The 24,421-nt window shown below is 39.7% G+C and overlaps 2 protein-coding genes across 3 annotated transcripts in view; both read left to right on the forward strand.

Annotated features, from left to right (window-relative positions):
- Positions 1-24,421, forward strand: part of Zc3h12b (zinc finger CCCH-type containing 12B) — a 190,196-nt gene that overhangs the window by 100,466 nt on the left and 65,309 nt on the right. The gene's annotated exons all lie outside the window — the stretch shown is intronic.
- LOC121139982 (40S ribosomal protein S25-like) lies at positions 12,364-16,478 on the forward strand. Its single transcript, XM_040744217.1, has 2 exons — positions 12,364-12,600; positions 16,195-16,478. The coding sequence occupies exons 1-2, from the start codon at positions 12,440-12,442 to the stop codon at positions 16,409-16,411; spliced, it is 378 nt and encodes a 125-aa protein (XP_040600151.1). The 5' UTR covers positions 12,364-12,439; the 3' UTR covers positions 16,412-16,478.

Raw genomic sequence — 24,421 nt, forward strand, 5'->3', positions numbered from 1 at the left:
CACTTGGAACTTGACTTTCTAACTTCATTTTGATCACATATCATTTCCTATAATCATATCTGTCACAAAGAGAGATTTTTTGTTTTGTTTTGTTTTTTGTTGTTTTGTTTTTTGATGAGGGGTAAGGACTATACTTCGCCTGTGGTTGTAAGAACAGATATTCAGAATGTAGTTAGGCATTATACTGATTTAGTAAAGAGGCATTAAGGAATTACCTAGTCTTCCAGTACCAGACATGAGTTCCCAATTGTTTAGTGGGTCTTAAGTCCAATTAGAAGGCTGTTGTTTTCAGAGAAGGTAGGCAGGCCATCCTTAAGTTCATCCAACCATGCTGGCCATTGATGTGGTTTATAGGTGCCACGGGTAGCTTCAGTTGTTGTTTTCCTTCCTCTTTTGGAAGAGTGCATAATGCCTTCTGGTATCATGAAAGTATTTATGGTCAATTCCAGATCAGGACCTCTTGGCCCTTTGTCTGAAGTATATGGTGTCTTCGGCAATAAGAATTTGTCTTCCACAATACCAAGAGGCTATAATTTTTTGGAAGTCTCTTGGGCAACCCTAACAAAAATGCAAAAGACTTCTTCTCATGCATGGTGTTATTTTTAGTTAGATGGTCTTTGGGTCTTGGAAGAAGTATTTGCAACTAAAATGTGTGTCTTACTTAGGATTTCTATTTCTGTGAAGAAATGCCATGACCATGGCAACTCTTATAAATGAAAGCATTTAATTGAAGTGGTGGCTTACAGTTTCAGAGGTTCAGCCCATTATCAACATGGTGGTACATGGTGGCATACAGGCAGACATGATGCTGAAGGGGTAGCTTGGAGTTCTACATCTTGCAGGCAATAAGAAGTGGACTGTGACACTGGGTGTATCTTGAGCATAGGAGACCTCAAAGCCCCTCCCCACAGTTGCATACTTCTTCCAGCACGACCACACTTACTTCACCAAGGTCACACCTCCTAATTGTACCACTCTCTATGAGATTATTGGGGCTAATTACATTCATACTTCCACAATTGGAAAATTTCATTTAAAACATCTATGTATATTTTTATAGACTTGCATATATTATAGGCATTTTTGGGTATAGATGATGGTATGATTCCTTACAAAATTTCCACAACCTTAGTGTTATTTTTACTTTCTCTCCTTCTTCTGTATTTATCTCCTTCTACATCCCTGATTATAGCTCCCCATTTATCCTATCCTTAAGAACCATTGTACCCCACTATTACCCTCTTTATTACACCCTGGCTTTAGTCCGTTTTTACTTTTCTGATTTCTGTAGTTAGTTCAGGATATGTATTTACATTTGGGGACTTGGAGCTATAATCCTCTAATAAGAGTGAACATATGACATTTTCCTTCCTGGGTATGGGTTACCCCAATCAATATGTTTTCTAATTCCAATTAACCAAATTTTTTCATGGTTTAATTTTTCTGTGTAGCATAATAATATTCTATATCATGTATGTACTACATTTTCATTATCCAATCATCAGTTGATAGGATTTAGGTAATTTTCATTTCCCAGCTATTGGGAATAGAGCAGTAATAAACATGTCTGAACAAGTATCCCTGAAATAGTTTGCTAAGTCTTCTGTGAATATGCCAAGAAGTGGTATATCTTAGTCATATGATACATTTATTTTTCTATTTTAGTAACTGACTAGACAGATTTCCAGAGTGACTAGACTAGTTTGCAATCTCCCCAAAATTGAATGTGGATTCCCTTTTCCCCACACCCTCTTTAGCATGTGATGTTCATAGTTTTGCTAATCTTGCCATTCTGACTGAGATGAAATCTCAAAGTTTTTTTGATTTCCATTTAATTGTTTGGGATGATCATTTCTGAGTTATTCTTATCTTTTTATTTTTCTCTTGATAACCTTCTATTCAGGTCCCAGGCACATGTTTTGAATTTTTTGCTTGTTTTTTTTTAACACTTTGATTTCTTTTTGGTTTTTTGAGACAGGGTTTCTCTATATTGTTTTGGAGGCTGTCCTGGAACTCCCTCTGTAGACCAGGCTGGCCTTGAACTAACAGAGATCTGTCTGCCTCTGCCTCCCAAGTGCTGAGATTAAAGGCGTTCACCACCAACGCCCGACCCTCTTTGATTTTTGAGTTGTTTATATCTTCAGTATATTCATCCCATCATCCATTGTCTCACCAACACAACTATCAAAACATGAGTTGAAAAAGGATGACACCAATAGACAAGCTAATATTGACTATGGAAAGCCCAGTGGTCTCAACCCTCAACCCTACACAAAGAGTTACAGGTAACTACAGAATGCTGAGAGCAAGAGAAATAGTTTTCCCCAGGACAGAGCATACCAATTGGTTGTCCCATACCAAATGGTCAGCCCTGGAAACATACATTCAAGCAACATACAGACTGAACAGGATGGATGGATGGAGGGGAGAAATAGAAGAGGAAATTTATATAATTATAATCTCAAAATAATAATAAAAAAGAGTTCTGAAATAAATAGCTTAACAAAGCACTTTAGGACCTAATAAAAACAAAATTAAGTCAAATCAAAAAATAAGTAGACAGTCATAAAAGATAATGTGAAGAGATATTAGTGTTTTTCAAAACCCTCTCCCCTTTTTTAATCTATTGATCTGCTCATATGATTTTTCTGCTTGAGTACATTTATATAATAAACTATACTTATTGATTTACATGTTGAACAATCCATATATATCTGTAATGAAGCCAACTTAGTCATAAAGGATCATCTATCTTTTATTATATTTTAATAAATTTCTCCTTTGACAAATCTTTAAGTGTGTATAATGTATTCTGATTATTCCCACCCCTTCCCTCTTCCATTTACCTCTCACCACTATCAAATGCTTCTTTTGTCTCTAAGTCTCTTTCTCACATGTATGTCACTTCGTTGTTGTTGCCATCTTGTTTTGTGACTTATTGAGTTTAATCAGGTCCATCTGTATAAGGAGAGTATGGAATTTTCCATTGGAGCCTCGTGGCTTACATATGTGTGCGTACCTGAAAAAAATGACTGCTTCTCCTCTCTCCTGGAATACCAGTAGCCAGTAATTCCTTCTTGTTGAGATGGCCTCAGATTCAATCAGAGTGGGTGGTGACCACTGTAACAATCACACCTTTATTGCACAGTTAAGAATATCTTGTCTGGCTTCTTGCTATTGTAGCTTATAGGGATTGCAACTGGGTAAGACCACTGATGCTTTTTCTCCCTCAGCAACCTGCATAACACATCTTAGCACTCTGAAAAGCTAGCCAGAAAAAGGAATTCTCCAACTCAGTTCCATTTGATCTTGGAATAAATATTTGTAGTATCATCAACTGTAGGATCTTATCAGGAATTTTGATGGGAAATTAATAGTAATTTCAAGAACCCATTTTTAGGCCTCTTTGGCCTCTCTAACAACTAATAAAGATTTATCTGACACCTGGTACTGTGATTTTTGCTTAATTAGCCATTGATTTTAGGTGTGTCTTTAAACAGCCATGTGTGCAATCTTTCTTCTGGTTCTGTATGACTTTTCAGAACCCCTTTGTTAACTCTCTTCCTTACCACATTGTCAACTTAATTCCACATGACCATCCTTGCCTGAACCTTTTCAACTTCAGCATTTCTCCTTTCTGGTTTCATATAACTTACGTTCTACAATCCTGCCTTCCTTACAGCATTCCTCACCACAATGGCCCTGTTCTAGTTTTCTTTCTTCTTCAAGTACTCAAAGTTAAACACAGATCTAAGGATTAGAAGTAAAGATCCACATAAGAGAAACGATGTGTTGTGTTTGTCTTTCTGTGCCAGGATAACCCCTGCAAATTTCCTAAATAATTACAATTGGAAGTTGAGGTCTCATGAAACTAAAAGGCTCTAGATAACAAAGGAAATAGTCAACTGAGTGAAGAGATAGCTTACAGAATGGGAGAAAACACAATTTAAAAAACAGGCTATTGAGCCAAAAAGAGAGTTCTCAAAAGAAGAAATACAAATGTCGTTCAAGTGCTTTAAAAATGTGTTCAACATTCTTAGTCATTCTGGAAATACAAAATAAAAATACATTAAGATTCCATGTCATTCAAATCAGAATGGATATCGCTGAGAAATCAACAAATGTGGGAGAATATGCTTCTATGTTCCTTAGAGAAATTGACCTATAAACTTTCTATATTTTTAAATATTCTTTTAGAGTTTCACAATATATACAATGTATTTTGATTATACCCACCACCCACTCCCATCTCCAAGAACCACCACCATATCTCCCTCAAGTTCTTATTCTCTTTTTTAAATCTACTGAGCCAATTAGTACTTCTTATATGTACATGGAGGTAGGCCAATCCATTGACACAAGGGCAAGCTTCAAGGAGCCACACCCACAAGAAAATAGAAAGTTGCTCCCCCACAAACATAAAGTGTCAGTAGGTCCTATCATAGGTATAGGGTTTATTGAGCCTCTCCTCACCCCATTTTGGAATTGTTGGATTTTAGCTTCAGGACAATACTGGCTTAGTAAAAGATCTTTGAATTGTTCCTTCATTACCCATTTTGTGGATGAATTTGGGAAATATTAGTGCTGTTTTTCTTTGAAGACCTGGTGTAATTTTGTGCTGGACCAGGGCCTTGATTTTTCTTTTTGGTGGGGGGTTGAGAGAGTTATCATCACTGCTATAAATTTACTGACTTTTAATATAAATATGTTTTAATTATTTACTGTATCTTTCTTTATGCATAGTAAATTATATAGATTTACAAATACATCCATTTGTTTTATATTTTCAAATTTCAAAAAATAAAATTTTCTGTTTTTCCTAACTTTTTTGTTTTTTTTTATTTCACCAGCATTTTTTAAATTTTAAATTAGAAGCTTGCTTCACATGTCAATCCCAGCTCCCTCTCCCTTGCCTCCTCTCCTGCCCCCAACCCCTCGCCCAATCCCTCCACTCTCCAAGAAGGGTGAGGCCCTTCACGGTGGATCTCCAAAGTCTGTCATATCATGGGTGCAGGGCCTAGGCCCTCCTCCATGTGTCCAGGTGGAGGCAGCATCCCTCCACGTGGAATGGGATCCCAAAGGCCATTTGGAAGACTAGGCTAAATGCTGATCTATTGCCCAAGGACCCAAAGAATGCCGATATCTCCTCACTGACACCCATGTTCAGGGGTTCTGGATCAGTCCAATGCTGGCCTCTCAGTCATCAGTCTGGGGTCCATGAGCTCCCCCTTGTTCAGGTTAGCTGTTTCTCTGGCTTTCACCCTCCAAGTTTCAACCCGTTTGCTCCTCCTACTCTGCAACTGGTTTCCATGAGTTCAGTTCAGTGTTTAGCTGTGGGTGTCTGCCTCTGTTTCCTTCAGCCACTGGATGAAGGCTCTAGGATGGCATAAAAGGAAGTTACCAATCATGTTATCAGGGAAGGGCATTTAAAGTAGCCTCTCCACTATTGGTTAGATTGCCAGTTGGTGTCATCCTTATAGTCTCACTAGTGCCAGATCTCTCTTCAAACCTATAATGGGTCCTTCTATTAAGGTATCTCTCACCCTGCTCTCCTCTATACTTCCCCCTACTCAACCTTGTTGCTCCCCCATATCCTCCTCTCCCCTCCTCTTCTCCCCTCTCTTTTTCCCAGCTTCCTCACCCCTTCCCCCAGCTCCCAAAACCCTCAGAAGATTCTGTCCCGTTCCCCGTTCCCGTTCCCCTTCTCTGGGGTAGCATGCATATCTCTCTTAGGGTCCTCCCTGTATCTTAGACTCTCTGGCTGTGGGATTGTAGAATGGCACTCCCCTGTTTCATACTTAAAATCCATATATGAATGAGTACATACCATGGTTGTCTTTTTGTGACTGCCTTACCTCACTCAGGATGGTTTCTTCTAGTGCCATCCATTTGCCTGCAAATTTCAAGACTCCATTGTTTTTTTTCCGCTGAGTAGTACACCATTGTGTAAATGTACTATATTTTCTCTATCCACTCTTTAGTTAAAGGGTGTCTAGGTTGTTTCCAGGTTCTGGCTATTACAAATAATGCTGCTATGAACATATTGGAACAGATATCCTTCTTGTATGAATGTGCCTCTTTTAGGTATATGCCTAAGAGTGGAATTGTTGAATCTTGTGGTAGACTGATCCCCGTTTTTCCTAATTTTCTTTTGGTACTTAGTGCTATCTTCTTTTTCATCTCCAATTCCATTAATCTGTGTGTTCTCTTGTTTTCCTTTGGTAAATTTGGCTAATGGCTTGTCAGTGTTGTTGAGTTTTTCAAAGAACCACCTCTTTGTTTCAATGATTCTCTGTACTCTGTACTAGTTATTCTTATTTTTCTTTTTCTTTACTTTTTTCCCTTTTCTTTTTCTTTTTTTCTTTCTGCCCTGATCTTAGTATCTACTTCTTTTGGGATTTTTTTCTTTCTGTTGTTCCCCTTTTTAATTTAAGTGACAAACAATCTTATTTTATATAGCAAAGCCAGTTCCATTTCTCTCCCATTCTCCCATGCCCCCCACTGACTGCAATCCCATCCCTCTTCTGCTCCATAGAAAATGTGAGGTCTTCTATGGGGGAATCATCAAAATCTGTTATGTCATTTGTGGCAGGGACTAGGACATTCCCCCCTTGTGTCTAGGCTGAGAGAGTATCCCTCTATGGGGAGTGAGCTCCAAATGTCAATTTGTACACTAGGGATAAGTGATGTTCTCTTACCAGGGGCACTATAGACTGCCCAGGCCTCCTAACTGACACCCACGTACAGGTGGTCTGGTTCCATCCTATCCTGGTTTCCAAGCTGTCAGTTCGGGGTCCATGAGCTCTGCCTTGCTCATGTCAGCAGTTTCTGAGGGTTTCTCCAGCCTGGTCTTGACCTCTTTGCTCATCACTATTCCCTCTCTGTCACTGGTGTCAGAAATTCAGCTCAGTGTTTAGCTGTGGGTCTCAGCTTCTGTTTATATCAGCTACTGGATGAAGGCTCTATGATGGCATATAAAGTAGCCATCAATCTCATTATCGGGGAAGGGCATTTAAGTTAGTCTCCCCCCTATTGCTTAGATTCTTAGTTGGTGTCATCCTTGTAGATCTCTGGAAATCTCCCTAGTGCCTGATATCTCCTCAAACCTATGATGATTCCCTCTATTATGGTATCTCTCATCCTGCTCTCCTTTATTCCTTCCCAGACTCAAACTTCCTGCTCCCCCATGTCATCCTCTCCCCTCCTCTTCTCACCATCTCTTTTTTCTTGGCTCCCTCTCCCCTCCCCACTTGCTCCAAATCCTCTCATGAGATTCCAATTCTCTGGGGTACCATGCATATCTCTTTTAGGGTCCTTCCTGTTTCCCAGACCCTCTGGCAGTGGGATTGTAGAATGACCTTCCCCTGAACCATCTCTAAAATCCATATATGAGTGAGTACATACCATGGTTGTCTTTTGTGACTGTGTTACCTCACTCACTATGGTTTCTTCTAGTGCCATCCATTTGCCTGCATATTTCAAGACTCCATTGTTTTTTCCCTGCTGAGTAGTACTCTACTGTGTAAATGTGCCACATTTTCTCTATCCACTCTTCAGTTGAGGGGCATCTAAGTTGCTTCCAGGTTCTGGCTATTATAAATAATACTGCTATGAACATAGTGGAACAGATATCCTTGTTGCATGAATGTGCCTCTTTTATGTATATGCCTAAGAGTGGAATTGCTGTATCTTGCGGTAGACTTATTCCCATTTTCCTGAAGAATCCCCATAGTGGTTTCCAAAGTGGCTGTGCAAGTTGGCACTCCCACCAGCAGAGGAGGAGTGTTCGCCTTTCTCCACATCTTCTCAAGCATAAACTATCATTGGTGTTTTTTTGAATTTAGCCATTCTGACAGGAGTAAGATGGTATCTCAGAGTTGTTTTGATTTGCATTTCCCTGATGGTTAAGGATGTTGACCACTTTCTTAAGTGTCTCTCAGCCATTTTAGACTCCTCTATTAAGAATTCTCTATTTAGGTCTGTAGCCCAATTTTAAATTAGATCCTTTGGTGTTTTGGAGACTTGCTTCTTGAGTTCTTTGTAAATATTGGAGACCAGCCCTCTGTCAGATGTGGGGGGGTTAGTTAATATCTTTTCCCACTCTGTGGGCTGACCTTCTGTCTTGTTGACTGTGTCCTTTGCTTTACAGAAGCTTCTAAGTTTCAGTAGGTCTCATTTATTAATTTTCGATCTCAAGTGTTTGCGCCACTGGTGTTATGTTCATGAAGTGGTCTCCTGTACAATTCAATGCTTTGAAGTTAGAATTCAACATCAACACAGATTGCAGAAACCCTACAAACTCATGGAAATTGAATAATGTGCAATTGCAACATTCCTGGGTCCAAGAAGGAATAAGAAAGAAATTAAAGACTTCCTAGAATTCAATGAAAATGAAGAGAGAACATCACCAATTTATGGGATACTTTGATAGCCATGCTAAGAGGAAATTTCATAGCATTAAGTGCCCACATGATGAATCTGGGGAATAGTCACACTAGAGAATTAACAGCACAGCTGAAAGCTCTAAAACAAAAATAAACAAACTCACCCCAGAAGAGTAGATCCCAGGAAATAATCAAATTGAGGGCTGAAATCAATAAAGAAGAAATTAAGGAAATGATACAAAGAATCAGTGTAACGAAGAGTTGGTTCTTTGAGTAAATCAACACGATAGACAAAGCTTTGTCCAAACTTACCAAACAGCAGAGTGTGATCATGCAAATTAACAAAATCAGAAATGAAAATGTGGACATAACAACAGACACTAAGGAAATCCAGAGAATCATCAGGTCATACATTGAAAATCTTTATTCCACAAAAATTTGAAAATGTAAAGGAAATGAACAATTTTCTGTATACATATCACTTACCAAAATTAAATCAAGAACAGATAAGCAATTTAAATAGGCCTATAACTCCTAAGGAAAGAGAAGCAGTCATCAAAAGTCTCCCAACCAAAAATAGCACAGGGCCAGATGGCGTCAGTGAAGAATTCTACCAGAAATTCAAAGAACAGCTTATACAAATTCTCCTCAATGTATTCCATGTAATAGAAGCAGAAGGGTCATTGCCAAACTCTTTTTACTAGGTTTTAATAACCTTGATATCCAAGCCACACATAGACACAACTGAGAATGAGAACTTCAGACCAATATCCCTCATGAATATTGATGCAAAAATACTCAATAAAATACTGGTGAAGCCGGGTGGTGGTGGCGCAAGCCTTTAATCCTAGCACTCGGGAGGCAGAGGCAGGCAGATCTCTGTGAGTTCGAGACCAGCCTGGTCTACAAGAGCTAGTTCCAGGACAGCCTCCAAAGCCACAGAGAAACCCTATCTCGAAAAAAACAAACAAACAAAAAATACTGGTGAATCAGATCCAAGAACACATCAGAAACATCATCCATCATGATGAAGTAGGTTCCATCCCAGGGATGAAGGGATGGTTCAGCATACAAAAATCCATCAATGTAATCCACCATATAAAAAGCTGAGAAACAAAAATCACATGATCATTCCACTAGATGCTGAAAAAGCCTGTGACAAAATCCAACACTCCTTTATAATAAAGGTCTTGGAGAGATCCAGGATAACAGGAACATACCTAAACATAATAAAAGCTATATATAGCAAACCAACAGCCAACATCAAACTAAATGGACAGAAACTCAATGCGATTCCTCTCAAATCAGGAACAAGGTAACGCTGTCCCCTCTCTCCATACTTCTTCAATATTGTACTTGAAGTTCTAGCCAGCACAATAAGACAGCAAAAGGAGATCAAGGGGATACAAATTGTAAATGAAGAGGTCAAACTTTCACTATTTGCAGATAATATGGTAGTTTACATGAGTGACCCAAAAAAACTCTACCAGGGAACTCCTACAGCTGATAAACACATTCAGCAAAGTGGCAGAATATAAGATCAACTCACGAAAATCAGTAGCCCTACTATTTACAGATGATAAGAGGGTTGAAAAAGAAATCAGAGAAACATCATCCTTTACAATTGGCACAAACAACATAAAATACCTTGGGGTAATGCCAACCAAACAAGTGAAACTAAAGAAGACACCAGAAAATGGAAAGATTTCCCATGCTCTTGGATAGGTAGGACCAACATAGTAAAAATGGCAATCTTGCCAAAAGCAATCTACAGATTCAACGCAATCCCCATCAAAATCCCAGCTCAATTCTTCACAGACCTTGACAGAATAATTCTCAACTTTATATGGAAAAACAAAAGATACAGGATAGTCAAGACAACCCTATTCAACAAAGCAGTGTCCAGAGGCATCAATTTACCTGACTTCAAGCTCTAATACAGAGCTATAGTCATGAAAACAGGTAGACCAATAGAATTGAGCACCCCGATATTAACCCATACACCTACGACCACCTTTGACAAAGAAGCTAAAGTTATTCAATGGAAAAAAGAAAGCATCTTCACCAAATGGTGCTGGCATAACTGGATGCTGGCATATAAGAGACTGCAGATAGATCCGTGTTTATCACCATGTACAAAACTTAAGTTCAAATGGATCAAAGACCTCAACATCAGTCCAGCAACACTGAACCTCTTAGAAGCAGTGGGTTTCTTAACCTTCTTCTATATCTATTATTCTTAGGTTTGGTCTTTTCACGGTGTTCTATATTTCGTGGATATTTTATGTTAGGAATTTGTTGGACTTGAGATTTTCTTCGGTCCATGAATCTATTTCTCCTAGTATGTCCTCAACACCTGAGATTCTCTCTTGTATTCTGTTGGTTATGCTTGCATCTGTAGTTCCTGATTTTTTACCCAGCTTTTCTATTTCCTGAATTCTCTGAGACTGTGTTTTTATTGTCTCTATTTCAGCTTTCAAGCCTTGCACTGTTTGAATGGTTTCCTTCGCTTGTTTAGCTGGGTTTTTTTTCTTGGCTTTTTTGTTTTCTTTTGGAGATTTGTTTATTTCATGCAATTTTTTTGGTTTGTCTTTCCCTCCATTTCTTGAATTTTTGTTTGTTTTCTTCTTCCATTTCTTTAAGGGATTTTATCATTTCCTCTTTGAGCATCTCTGTCATCTTCATAAAGATGTTTTTAGGGTTGTTCTCTTCTGCTTCATCTGTATTGGGATGTTCAGGTCTTGCTGGTGTGGGGTCCCTAGACTCTGGTGGCATCATATTGATCTTTTGTTGTTGAATGTGTTCTTATACTGTCATCTTCCCATCCCTTCTTCCATTGAGTGCTGTTGGGGTTTCTCACTCTCCTGGTGTGTATGGGCCCAAGGTTCTCTTCCAGTGGATGCAAGTAGGTCCAATACTCCAATGGCTCTCCTCTTTCCGTGGGTGTACACGGGACTAGCACCACGACATCTTCAGACTCTAGATGGCCTGGTCTGCCAGATCAGGTTCCCCCGTGCACAGTCCCCAGGTCTCGGGAGGCTCTGAGCAGGGAACCTGAAGGCCTTCTTTCTGTTTTTATAATGCCTTCAGGTGATAATCAGCTCATTTATTTGAGATCACTCTGGTTTTAAATATAATTTTATTATTTATTTTTTGATAGTTTTATATACTCATACTATATACTTCTATCAAATTCTCCACAACTGTACCCGAAAATTCTCTTCTCACACCCCTCTTTCAATTTTATATCACCTTTCATTTTATAATCCACTGAGTCTAATTAGTGATGTCCATGTATGCTTGGGTATGGGACTATCTTCCTCAACATTTCCCCAATCCTTTTCTTTCCTTACTGAAACACTGTGTTCTCTTCTTTTTCAAAAAAAAACCATCAAGTCCAAATTACACTGCCCATATACTCTTGGATATGTTGACTTCCATCAGACTATGGTCAGTGTACTCCTAAAAATATCCAGCTCTTCCCCCACTTAACACCCATCAGTTGTCAATAGCTCATCAACTAACCGTGTGAGCTTGTGTGTCTTCCTTCTTTCATGATGGAATGTTGAATAGCTTGATTTAGTTCTTGACCAAAGGATTCCTCTCATGTCCAGAAAACAATTTGGTCTCAGTCCTCCACCAACCTCTGGCTCTTATAATCTTTCTGCCTCTTAAAATTAACACAATTCTATCTGGACCAAGATAAAGAAAAACAGAGGACTTAAAAATCACAACGGAAAGCCGGGCATTGGTGGTGCACGCCTTTAATCCCAGCAATCAGGAGGCAGAGGCAGGCGGATCTCTATGAGTTCAAGGCCACTCTGATCTACAGAGCGAGTTCCAGGACAGCCTCCAAAACAATACAGAGAAACCCTCTCTTGAAAAACCAAACAAAAATCACAATGGAATTTGAGAAGTCAAATGAACTTTTATGAAACCATCTTTAAAATTAGATCATCCAGAATAATTGAAATCCCTTGAAAAATGCCCCTTGCCTTTTTTCCCGACATCTTAGTGGAGGCTGCAGTGGTTGTCGCCTCTCTCTGAACTTCATCATGCCGCCTAAGGATGACAAGAAGAAGAAAGATGCCGGGAAGTTGGCCAAGAAAGACAAAGACCCAGTAAACAAGTCTGGTGGCAAGGCCAAAAAGAAGAAGTGGTCCAAAGGCAAAGTTCGGGACAAGCTCAACAATCTAGTCCTGTTTGACAAAGCTACATGTCGCGTCTGCTGCGCGGCCTGTGTCTGAGAACGTGCGGAGGGTGTCGGGGATTGACAACACAGAGACTCGTTCAACGATGTAAAGAAAACTTTAAGCAGGCTCCAAAAAGGTTCAAGAAAACTTCCCAAGAAAGGCTCCCACCAGAGAAGCTTCTGCTCTCTCTTCTCCCCTCGCTGGTTCTGCTCTGACCCCAGAAAACTGATCTGGGCGTGGCAGAAGAGGTGGTTAGTCTTTGGACAAGGTCGAGGTCAGGGTGGTTTCTGTGGGCAGGCCTTTTCCAGGAACTTAATGTCCCCAGGCATTGTATTGTTTTTAGTAAACATGTCTTACAGCTGCCTACTCCCAGGCAGAAGGGGAAGTGGGTCTCTGCTCAAGGTCTGGTGTTCCCACAATTCACCCCTTTTTATTTTTAAATGAGGCACTCCTGGCTTAGGTCAAGTAGGGTCACTCTCCCTTTCCCGTCCTTGGGGGACCTTGAACCCCTGTCTTAGGCGGGAGGGGTCTTCCCCACAGGTGGCCCGTCATCAGAGCACCCCAACTTTAAATCATCTGTAACCAACCTTCATGGCTATCGGGATTGCCATGGGCTAGGCTAAGCAATACTTGGTTACGGATCTCTTGCCTCTGGAACAAGGCACGTTTGAGCCCGGCATAAAGCCAGAATGCCTACCGCCACTGCCACCATTTCCAGGACCCCCATTGACATAGCGCCTCTCCATCACCGTACCCATCACCAGATCTGGGTCATAACATTCTACCAGCCTTCATCTGTTACAAGGGTAACATGCATGTGATTTACATTCTGTTACAAGGGTAACCCGCATGTGATTTACATTTACAATTTGATAAAGTTTACAATTGTTCCAAGATCTGCTCATGAAAGCATTTAGAAAGTGCACTTGCACAGATACATTAGGTACAATCATTGATGTTACACATGTAGCATTATGAAAAATATGAACAATAGGCTTGTTGCACTATCCACAGAGCACCAATTTGTTCCTGTGGTGATGCAGTTTGTTGATTTAACGTCAGCTGATTATGCGACTTGAGTCAAAGTCTCCTTTTTGTCGCATTAGGACAAGTTGCACCTCTCTAGAAAAATACACTGGCCTAGGCACGATTCCAGAAACAGGAACCACCAAGTCTGATATTTCAAGTGACCATGTCCTATTCAATTACTGAAAAGAGGCTTTTGCCCCTCATCACAGTCCATACGAATGTCCAAATGTTTTAAATGGGTCCTTTTTTCTCTATTGGCTTCACGATGAAAACTCATGGGTCCAGAAGGTTGATGCAGCAGGTCTGTTGAGAAACTGGAAATCTCGAACCGACTGTTTTCTTTCTTTCTTGGGCTCTAGATACGAGGACAGCAAGGGTCAGGAACACTGATTTAGGAGATCTCACTCAAACTGGCTTAGGTACGCTCCCATGGTCTCAGGTCCAGTTTTTCTCTGCTCCATGCCGAAGCTTTTATTCTTTTCCTACAAGAAAACACAAAAATGCCCTCGACCCCAAATTAGGGTCTTCTCCACTGTTTAGTGCATGGATGTCTCCATTTGACCTGAGCAATTGTTGCTCAAGTTCCATCATGCCAGAATCTGTCTGAAGCTCACTGGCATTCACATTATAAAATTTTTAAATGAGGAGTGTATTATTTGATGAGTCATATGGGGACTGGGGACATTATTCCCCCTTTTTTATTTTCTAAAAAAAATTTTTTTTTGAACTGCTGAAGCTGGACCATAATAGTAGAAGGATTTGTCTACCCTCCTTGGTTGACTATCTAGGTAAATTTAGATTATTTGTAGATGCCCATTAAAAAGGACATCTCCATTAAATATTTCCCAAAAACTTCTGAAAATCACTCAAAGATTGTAAACTATACTGTGTCCAAATAACTTTTGAAAATTATTTGAAGTCTGTGAGCAGTCTTTCCCAATCTAACCTGTAGAGCTCTCACTAGCTGACAAGGCCTCATTTGCATCTTAAATTTTTCTGTTAAAACATTAACAGACTGGCTGGATGTTCCTTTTGTCTATATTTAAAGCAATCTAGGTAGCTTCTTAACTATTTTTGAAGGGATTTAAGTATCCTTTTAATCATATAAGCAGTTCACACTCATGCATTCACAATCACATTTCATACATACCGGTGTGGCCACACCATACATTCAGAACATACATGCATCTTTCAGTCATCCTTTTTCCCTAGGTCATGATTAGTCTGTTGCAATGAAGCTTCCTTACTTGAAATCTATGTAAAAGAACAACTCCAGCCAATCCTTGAACTAAGAGGTTAAAAAGTCCTGTATGTTCTCTATCATTCCTCCATTTGAGCTACAGTCATGGGGTACAGCTGTACCTACTCCTTGTAACTCTGTAGATGTGAGGTGGAGAGGCCAAGCTTTTGGCCATAAGTTTTTAGAGATGACTCACAAAATAGAACTTAAATGTAAACAAAATTTTCCATTCTATATACCTTTGTCTTTTTCTTTTTCTTTACTTAATACCAGTACCTTTTTACTGTTACAAATTTTTTGTTTCACCCATTTTTTTTAAATCAGGGTTTCTCTGTATTGTTTAAGGCTGTCAGTCCAGCCTGGCCTCGAACTCACAGAGATATGCCTGCCTCTGCCTCCCCAAGTGCTGGGATTAAAGGTGTGTGCCACCACCGCCCAGCTTGTTACCAATTTTTTTTTCTGTATTATTTGGAGGCTGTCTTGGAACTTGCTCTGTAAACCAGGCTGGCCTTGAACTCAAGAGATCTGCCTGCCTGTGTCTCCCGAGTACTGGGATTAAAGGCGTGTGCTGCCAACACCCGGCTATTCACCCATTTTCAATCCAACTTTCAACCCAGGATGTTCCCTCATAAAGGCGTGTTGGGATTAAAAGCGTATGCCGCTGGCAATCTCTTGGATTCCCCTACTTTCTGACCCTGGTATCAGGCTTAGGAGGGGGGAAACTCAGAATGTCTAGTTTCTGACTTTTTAATCTCATTGGCGGCAGCCGCTCCCAATGTATTATTGGTGTTATAAAATTTGATGAACAGGGAGCTGGAATGACTAACTGGCATCAACATGGGGGGGAATACTCACCAATGCCCATATTTCCCTTACCTGAGTGTTCAGCAATGGTTGGATCATCTTTATCATGGTGAGCATTCCTAGTATCCGGAGTAGTATTGGGGTCGACATGCCTGATGCACCGTTCGGGGACCCAAATGGGCTTCTCACTTCCTGGAGGGAAAACACAAACAGCCCCTCGGACCCTAGCTAATAGGGGGGTGGGTGGCTGCCATTTTCCTGTAATTAAGTCCTTCCATCTGACCCATCCCAAGGACTGGGAGGGTTTGTTCCAATGTCTCTCCATAGCAGACAAATTATTACGGTCTATGGTCAAAAAGTTTAAAATGTAAAGTATGGTGGATAACTGAATATTGGGGGAGGTAACATACTCCCCCTTTTTTATTTTCTTAAAATACTGTTTGAGAGTGGCATGGGTGCGCTCCACAATAGCCTGTCCCGTGGGGTTGTGAGGAATACCAAAAGAATGGACAATGTGATGTTCCCTGCAAAAGGCAGCAGCTACATATGACAAGCTCTGTAAGGAAGTGCCCAATTATAAGCTTATTACTCCAGCTGTGGTCTCTGAGAGACTGAAGATTCGAGGTTCCTTGGCCAGGGCAGCCCTTCAGGAGCTACTTAGTAAAGGACTTATCAAGCTGGTTTCGAAGCACAGAGCTCAAGTGATTCACACCAGAAACACAAAGGGTGGAGATGCCCCAGCTGCTGGTGAAGATGCATAAGCAGGTTCAATCAGCTGTACATTTGGAAAAATAAAACTTTATTAAATAAAAAAAAAGAAAAATGCCCCTTATCAATACAAAATAAATAGTATTGAATAACTACTTAATACATTGAAGAAGTAACTAGAAATAAGTAATAAATACACTGAAGAAGTAATTCTAGCAGAAAGCAGAGCAATAGGTTGCTTCACAGCAACGTTCTGCAAAGTTACAAAAATGCTTATCAATTCTCCTTAAATTATGGAAAACAAAGATGTTCCTCAACAGAACAGTGGATAGAGAAAATGTGGTACATTTACACAATGGAGTACTATTCAGCAGAAAAAAACAATGGAATCCTGAGATTCGCAGGCAAATGGATGACACTAGAAGAAACCATCCTGAGTGAGGTAACCCAGTCACAAAAAGAGAAACATGGCATGTACTCTCTCATATATGGATTTTAGACATAGATCTGGGGAGGGCCAGCCTACAATCCCATGGCCAGAGAGTCTGGGAAACAGAAACTTCGTTCATTGGCTGATTGAAGAAGAGGCAGACTCCCTCAGTTAAGTATTGAGCTGAACTCAAGAAAGCCAGTAACAGAGAGGGAGGACTGATGACCAAAGGGATTAAGACTGGGCTGGTTTAACCCCCAGAAACAGCTGGCCTGACAAAGGTTAACTCTTGAATCCCAGGCATTAGCCTGGGAATTCAGCATGGGACTGATCAAGACCCCCTGAATGTGGGTGTCAGTGAGGAGGCCTAGGTAATCTATTGAGCCTTGGGCAGCAGATCAGTACCCATCCCGAGTATACACGCGGACTTTGGACTCCCATCCAACAATGTGAGGTGCACTCTCACCCTGAACTCTTGGGGAAGGGTCTAGGCCCTGCCCTATATGAAATGACAGACTATGGACACCCCCATGGAGGGCCTCACCCTCCCTGGGGAAATGAGGGGATAATGGGGGGTTTGGGGGGAGGGTACGGGAGGAGGGAGGGAAAGGGAGAGGGCCCTGGAACTGACTTGTGAAGCAACCTTGTTTCTTATCTAAATTTAAACTGAAAAATAAATAAATAAATAAAAAGAAGACAATACAAGGAGCAGAAGAAGCCATATCTCCCAACAAGGAAGAAATTTGGACTGAAAGCACAGCCTTTCTCACTTATATTTTATCATTTTAACCTTTTATATTACTTTATTTTTTAGTATTTACAACTTTTTTTTTGGTTTTTACGAGACAGGGTTTCTCTGTATTGTTTCGGAGGCTATCGGTCTAGCCCGGCCTCGAACTCACAGAGATCCGCCTGCCTCTGCCTCCCAAGTGCTGGGATTAAAGGCGTGCGCCACCACCGCCCGGCTATTTACAACTTTTATATCATATTTGTTGGCTCAAAAAACAAGTCTTGCTGATATCTATTATTCATTTATCTAAACCTAACATTCAATATTTTGCCTGCTGGTATCCATCTCTAAAATAGATATATTCCTTATCCTTCTTACTTTACCCACTCTTCCTTTCCCATTCACTCCCCTACTTTATCACTTAAATGTTGGTTCCCTTAACTTTAAGTCAAAAATGAATAAAGCAGACTACACTACATTTTTTTTACAAAATTGTACCCAATGGCCCCTCTTTCTGAACCGTATAGGGAACACAAATAGAGGGCAGAATTGTCTTCTCCTTTAGTTAATTGTGGGCTCCTTTGAATAATATTTGCTTATGGGAGGAGGAAGAAGGCAAATAGAGGAAAAGGAGGGAGATAGGTAAAATAGAATATAGATGGATCAAAAGGAGGTCACAAGAAATCATAATATTATCTATTTACCAAAAAGAAAAAGAAAATTATACCCTTAACACACTTAATTCAGTGTATAAATATACATACATAGTTTTAATGAACTTTTCTCATCTGGGCTGATGGATCTCCCTCTGCCAAAGATCATGTGAAAAAATGCCAATACCAGACATGAGATAGTTGTTTAGAGTTGTTATCCAGGCCTGTCCAAGAGACTTCCAAAACATGCAGTCTATTTCTGTTTCCCTTGGTTACTCGCTAGATGTGGAAGGAAACTACCTATTGCAAAAGATACCATGTACTCCAGAAGGCGCCATGCAATCTTCCAAAGGAGAGAGGCAAGCAATAATCTTACCTAGCTATGACACCTATGGACCACATTAATGACAAACACAGCATGATAACCCTAGATGTGCAGTAGTGATATACATACCTTGGTGGTAAACAATTGCTCTCTAATAGGATTTAAGACCCACTCAACAGGAGGGATCTCATGATTTATACTTGAAACCTAGATATCTACTCAGGACTAGTGACATCATGGTTATTGGAGGATAATGTACCAAACCAGCAAAATCCCTAACAATCTGTAAATATTTGTCCTTGTACCCACAGATAAGTGTAGCGTTCCCCCTTCATCAAGGATATTCTCTTTGCCACAGATGGCGACCACTACAGAAAACCACAACCAGTAAAAATGCAGAGTTGTGGAACCCAATTTCAGTGGATACATCTACAAAACATTCTTGCACCTAAGACTCAGGGAGCATTACAGAAGAAGAGTCAGGAAGATTGTAAAAGTTAGAAGATCAGCCAAGCGTTGGTGGCACACGCCTTTAATCCCAGCACCCGGGAGGCAGAGGCAGGTGGATCTCTGAGTTCAATGCCAACTTGGTCTACAAAACAATTTCCAGGACAGCCTCCAAAACAATACAGAGAAACCCTGTCTCGAAAAAACCAAAAAAAAAAAAATAGAACATCTAGGACATTGCTGTGAAAATTGTGTCTCCTTGTAACATCAGAAGCTACACCTGTAAAGTTTTGCTAATATGACTACCTAAATGTGACCTAAACAAGGAGGATGCCAATGAACATCCCAAATTGCATAGAGTAATTCCATGAGACCTCAACCTTTCAAAAGTATCTTCAGGAAACTGAGTAAAATTAGGAGTGGGAATGATGACCCTCCCAGAGAGGAGCACCATAATTGTTTGTCCGGGACCAAGTGGTCAGTCTTGAAAAAGTGCATAGAAGTAACATTATATGGACTCAGCAGGTTATCTTTGGGAATACATATGTATATAGAAGCACATGTATGCATGTAGTAGTGGATGGAAAAAAGAGGCCATGAATTTGAAACAGGGTGGAGAGATGCATTGAGTGGGTTTGGATAGAGGAAAGGAAAGGAAGAAATACTGTAATTAGAATATAATCTCAAAAGCAAACAAACAAAGATAATTGCATTTGTTACTATAGTCAGTGCTGCCTTCCCCAACTGAACATAAATCTAACAGTTACGGGGGTAACTTGTAGAAAATAAAACATAAAACGTAGGAAAACGTAGAGAAACTACACATACATACCAAAAAGACACACAAAACATAAATTAACGCATGAAAAATGTGAGTTGGCATTCTATTCTGAAATCCTCAGAAACTGGCAACATTTCAGAATCAGAATGCAAAGGTGATACAATGACCAAATGTCAGAAAAAGATTTCAGAGTTCTAGTTTTAAAAATGATAACACATCATGTAAAGGTTTCACAGAAGAAGGTGATCAACTAAGAAAATCAATTCAGGACCCAGAAAAGAAAGTTAATAAGGAACACTAAATGTTTAGTATCTTGGGGGAAAATAATTTAAAGCATACATCAATTGTGACAACATACACAAGATCTATGTAATAATCCCCAGCCAGCCAAAATCCCAACATAGAAAAGGAAAGGTAGACACATGATCCTGCTACTAACTTAGTAGCTATTAGCATTTGATGACTGCCAGAAGGAAAATCATGATTTCTCTCCCTCCCTCCCTCTCTCCCTCTCTCCCTCCCTCTCTCTCTCCCTCTCCCTCTCTCTCTCTCTCTCTCTCTCTCTCTCTCTCTCTCTCTCTCTCTCTCTCTCTCTCTCTCTCTCTCTCTCTCTCTCTCTCTCTCTCTCTCTCTCTCTCTCTCTCTCTCTGCTTGTGTGTGTGTGTGTGTAATGATGTGACCACTGTTTGATGAACATGTACCAACTCAGACACCAATTCCAAGACTAGCTAGGCAACACAAACTGTACTTGATGAGGGATAGAAGGACAAAAAGTAATCTCAAAGTGGTTAGGAAGGGACAGGGTGGTTGAGAAGGTGGTAAGCTTAGGGAGGAATTGTGGGAGTGAATGGGTTCAAATACATTGCATGAAATTCTCAAAGAGTTAATAAATTACTTTTAAAGTGTAAAACATTGATAAAAATTACAGTAAAAAATATATATGCTGCAAAAGAATCACACAAAAAATTCTGAAAATGAAAAAACATCAGTTAAAAACAACAACATCAAAAAGACAGGACCAGAAAGAATGAATTTCAAGGGTGGAGAAAAATTAAAGACGGCAATATAACTTTTTTTATTATTCTAGACAAGGTTTCTCTGTGTATCCTTGGCTGCCCTGGAACTTACTCTGAAGACAAGGCTGGCCTCAAACCCACATAGATCCACCTGCCTGCTAGATCAAAAAGGGTTTGGGGTAGTCAGGAAGCTACACCTATCTCTGCCTGAGCTAAGACCACTACTAATACCCAATTGCATATTTGGCCCCAAGACTGAATCTCAAGTTCTACCCAGTTGATCCAAAACCTGCCAAGTTAGGGTACCAGTAAATAGAGATCCAAATTCTCTCACTCAATAAAAAAGTAAGATAGATATCCATACCAAATTACATAGAAAATGATGTAATTCAAGATGTCCAGATCCAGCTGCAGAAACACAACACATGAAAAAAAATAAGACAATATGTCTCCTCTAAAAAACAATGTCACTATAGTAGCATATAAGAGAGGAACTTATATGACATGGACTCAAGATAGCAATTATAAATACGCTCAAGAAACTCAAAGGGGTTATGAACAAATGCTAGAATGAAGACCAAGAAAATGCAAGCAGGTGAATAACATAAGACACTCAATTCAGGACATACAAGTAGAATTTGTTAAATATATGGAAATTCTGTATAAAACCCAAACAGAAATTGCTGTGGTCTGGTCTGTATTAGCCCCACGCTGCAGGGGCCAACTATTCTGGACTGATGTCTTTGGGGCTGTGATCAGGACCAGTTGAGCAGCCCCTGGTCTGACCCTGAATGGGGGGAGTGTAGATGTAGGATAGGCCAACTACCCAACTGCTCTAAGGATGAGACAGAGACATCTGGTCATAACAGGAGGGCTCCCAGTCAATACTGAAGGCCCTGGTTTATTGTTCTATCATTTTAGGTAACCATCCAAAGGTGGAAGCAATGGTAGAAGACATCTATTATCATGTATAAAGGGCTGATATCAAATACTTCCTTTAGTCCTAGAGACACTCCTTTAGAGCTGGTACTCCAACCCTCAGGTACCCTACACCAGCACATATCACTAGCCCTCAGGGTGGGTGTAGACTCTCCCTGGCCCAAATCTTTTGTTATACAGAATAGGAGCCATTCCCCACTGAAGCCAGGTGATAATCAGCCAATATCTAAAAGACAATAGAAGTTCTGAGTTCTTAGAATTCGTGGCCTGGTAGAACATGTTTCCAAAACATTATCTGGGCCCTGACAAGAAATAAAACTTCAAATGAAAGAATTCAGAAACTCGAATAAAAAGATCAGCATAAATGTCACCAATAAAATCCACCAAGTAAAAGAGTATCAGGCCTTGAAAATAAGATAGAGGAATTGTGTCACTCAGTCATAGAAAAGGATAAATCTAAAAGAAAATATAAATGGGCCATGCAAGAACTCTAAGACAATGTAAAGACCACACCTGTGAAGCATAGGTATATAAAAAGAAGATTCAGGTGAAAGACACAGAAAATGTTTTCAACAAAATCTTAGACTATGTTCCAAATATAGAGAGAAAGATGCTTTTCCAAGTGCAAAAAGCATGCATGATAACAAATAGACAAACAGAAAAGGAATTTCACACTTCATATAATAGATAATATACTAAGTATACAGAACAAACAAATGATATTAAAACCCCAAAAGAGAGAGAAAAACTCACATACAAAAGCAAGCTTATCAGAGTAACAGCTGCTTATTCAATGAAGAATGTAAAGACCATTAGGGTTTATCTCTTTCTGTGATAAAACACCATATCCAAAGCAGCTTGGGGAGGAACACATTTATTTCAGCTTACAACCTAAGGTCACATTCAGTCATTGAAGGAAGTCAGCAGGACATGAGGCAGAAGACACGGAGGAATGCTGCTTGCCAGGATCCTCCTGGCTTGCTCAGTTTGCCTTTTTTTTGTGACAGGTTTCTATGTATAGCTTTGGAGGCTGTCCTGAAACTCAGTTTGTAGACCAGGCTGGCCTCGAACTAACAGAGATCCCTCACCTCTACCTCCAGAGTGCTGGTATTAAAGGCACGTGCACCGCCACCCAGCTCAGTTTGCTTTTTTATTCCAGGACCACCTACATAGTTGCCAACAAGCAATCTGGATGGAGACATTTATTCAACTGAGTTCCTTGTCCCAGATAAATGTGGCTTCTGTCAACTTGACAAAACAACACAACCAGAATAATTGATCCTTTGTCAACTTGACACAGAGACCCAATATAAGTCCCTCTAGCCTCTCCCACAGGACCTCTAACTGCCAGGTTCAACAAACAGAATACTCTTACTGTCCTAACTTCTGGACCCTGTCCCTACCTTATAGAGTAAAATACCCAATCTCTGGACATGGGTTCTAACCAGTCTCCACCCTGGTAAGCTCCATCCTAGAAAGTTCCACCCCTTCCCAAGAAACTCTCTGTATAAACCCCATATCCTGTTCAGTTTGCTGCTGTTTCCCATGCAAGCACAGGCAGCCACCCTCCTGGTTTTTGCCCTCCCAATAGATCTGTGTGAGGTTTGTTGTACAGTGTGACGTTATGGTATTCCTTCCGGCTGCCCGGATACCTTTCCATCCGAGCTGTAATGCTTATACCCATCACTTTTTAGTTGTAAATATTCTTTGTTCAACCCCAAGATCTCGTATTAATATTAACATCATAATATAAAGCACAAATAACATTCAAAGCATCACAGTCTTTAAATATTCAAACACTTTAAAAGATCAGTATTTTCAAAATATTTAATCTCATAACTATGGGTGCCTGTAAAATAATAAGTTAACATAATTTCTTACTCTCAGAAGGAAGAACCAAGACACAGTTACAATCAGAATAAAGCAAAACCCAAGGTGACAAGTATAGATACTTCAGTTTCTGATATCAGAGACTCTTGGAATAAGGTAAATTTCTGCTAAAACATTTGACAAATCCGTTAAGTCAAATTATTTTTTAAATAATTTACACTGATACCTAATCTAGATAAAGGCACAACAGGAAAAGAAAATTATAGAATAATCTCCTTGATGAACTTAGATGCAAAGAAATTACTTCTTGTATTTTATCTGACCACAATGTAATAAAGGTAGAAGAGGAAAGTACAAATAAAAAATCAGAAAGAACTAAAAAGCTACAACTTAATAATGTACATTAAGGTGTAGAAAAATAAGGAAAAACAGTATCCTCAAGAGGCCTTACCCTCTCTGTGGAGCAGATGAGAGGTGGGGGAGAGTTGAGGAAGCAAGAGGAGAGGAGGGAAGGAGGACTGGGATTGGAATGTAAAAAATAAATAAAATAAAATGGTATCCCCAAACAATAGAAAGAGAGAAATAACCAACATCAGATCAGAGCAGAAACTAATAATATAGAAATATAAAATACGAAGAATTAATCAGCTTGTTCTTTGAAAATATTAATAAGATTGAGGAAAATATTAGCCATATGAACTAAAAGGATGAGAGTGAAGAGCAAATCAACAAAATTAGGAATGAGAAGGGAGAGATTATAACAGATGCAAAGGAAACATATTTTATAAACTTATTCTACCAAATTGGAAAACATAAAAAATAAATTAATTTCTCAATGCATATTTCCTATCAAAGTCAAACCAGAAGAAACAAAAATTTAAACAGACCCATCACAAGTGAAATGATTAAAAT

The sequence above is a fragment of the Mesocricetus auratus genome, unplaced genomic scaffold (assembly GCF_017639785.1).
Source record: "Mesocricetus auratus isolate SY011 unplaced genomic scaffold, BCM_Maur_2.0 Super-Scaffold_100003, whole genome shotgun sequence".
NCBI classification, from domain to species: Eukaryota; Metazoa; Chordata; class Mammalia; order Rodentia; family Cricetidae; genus Mesocricetus; species Mesocricetus auratus.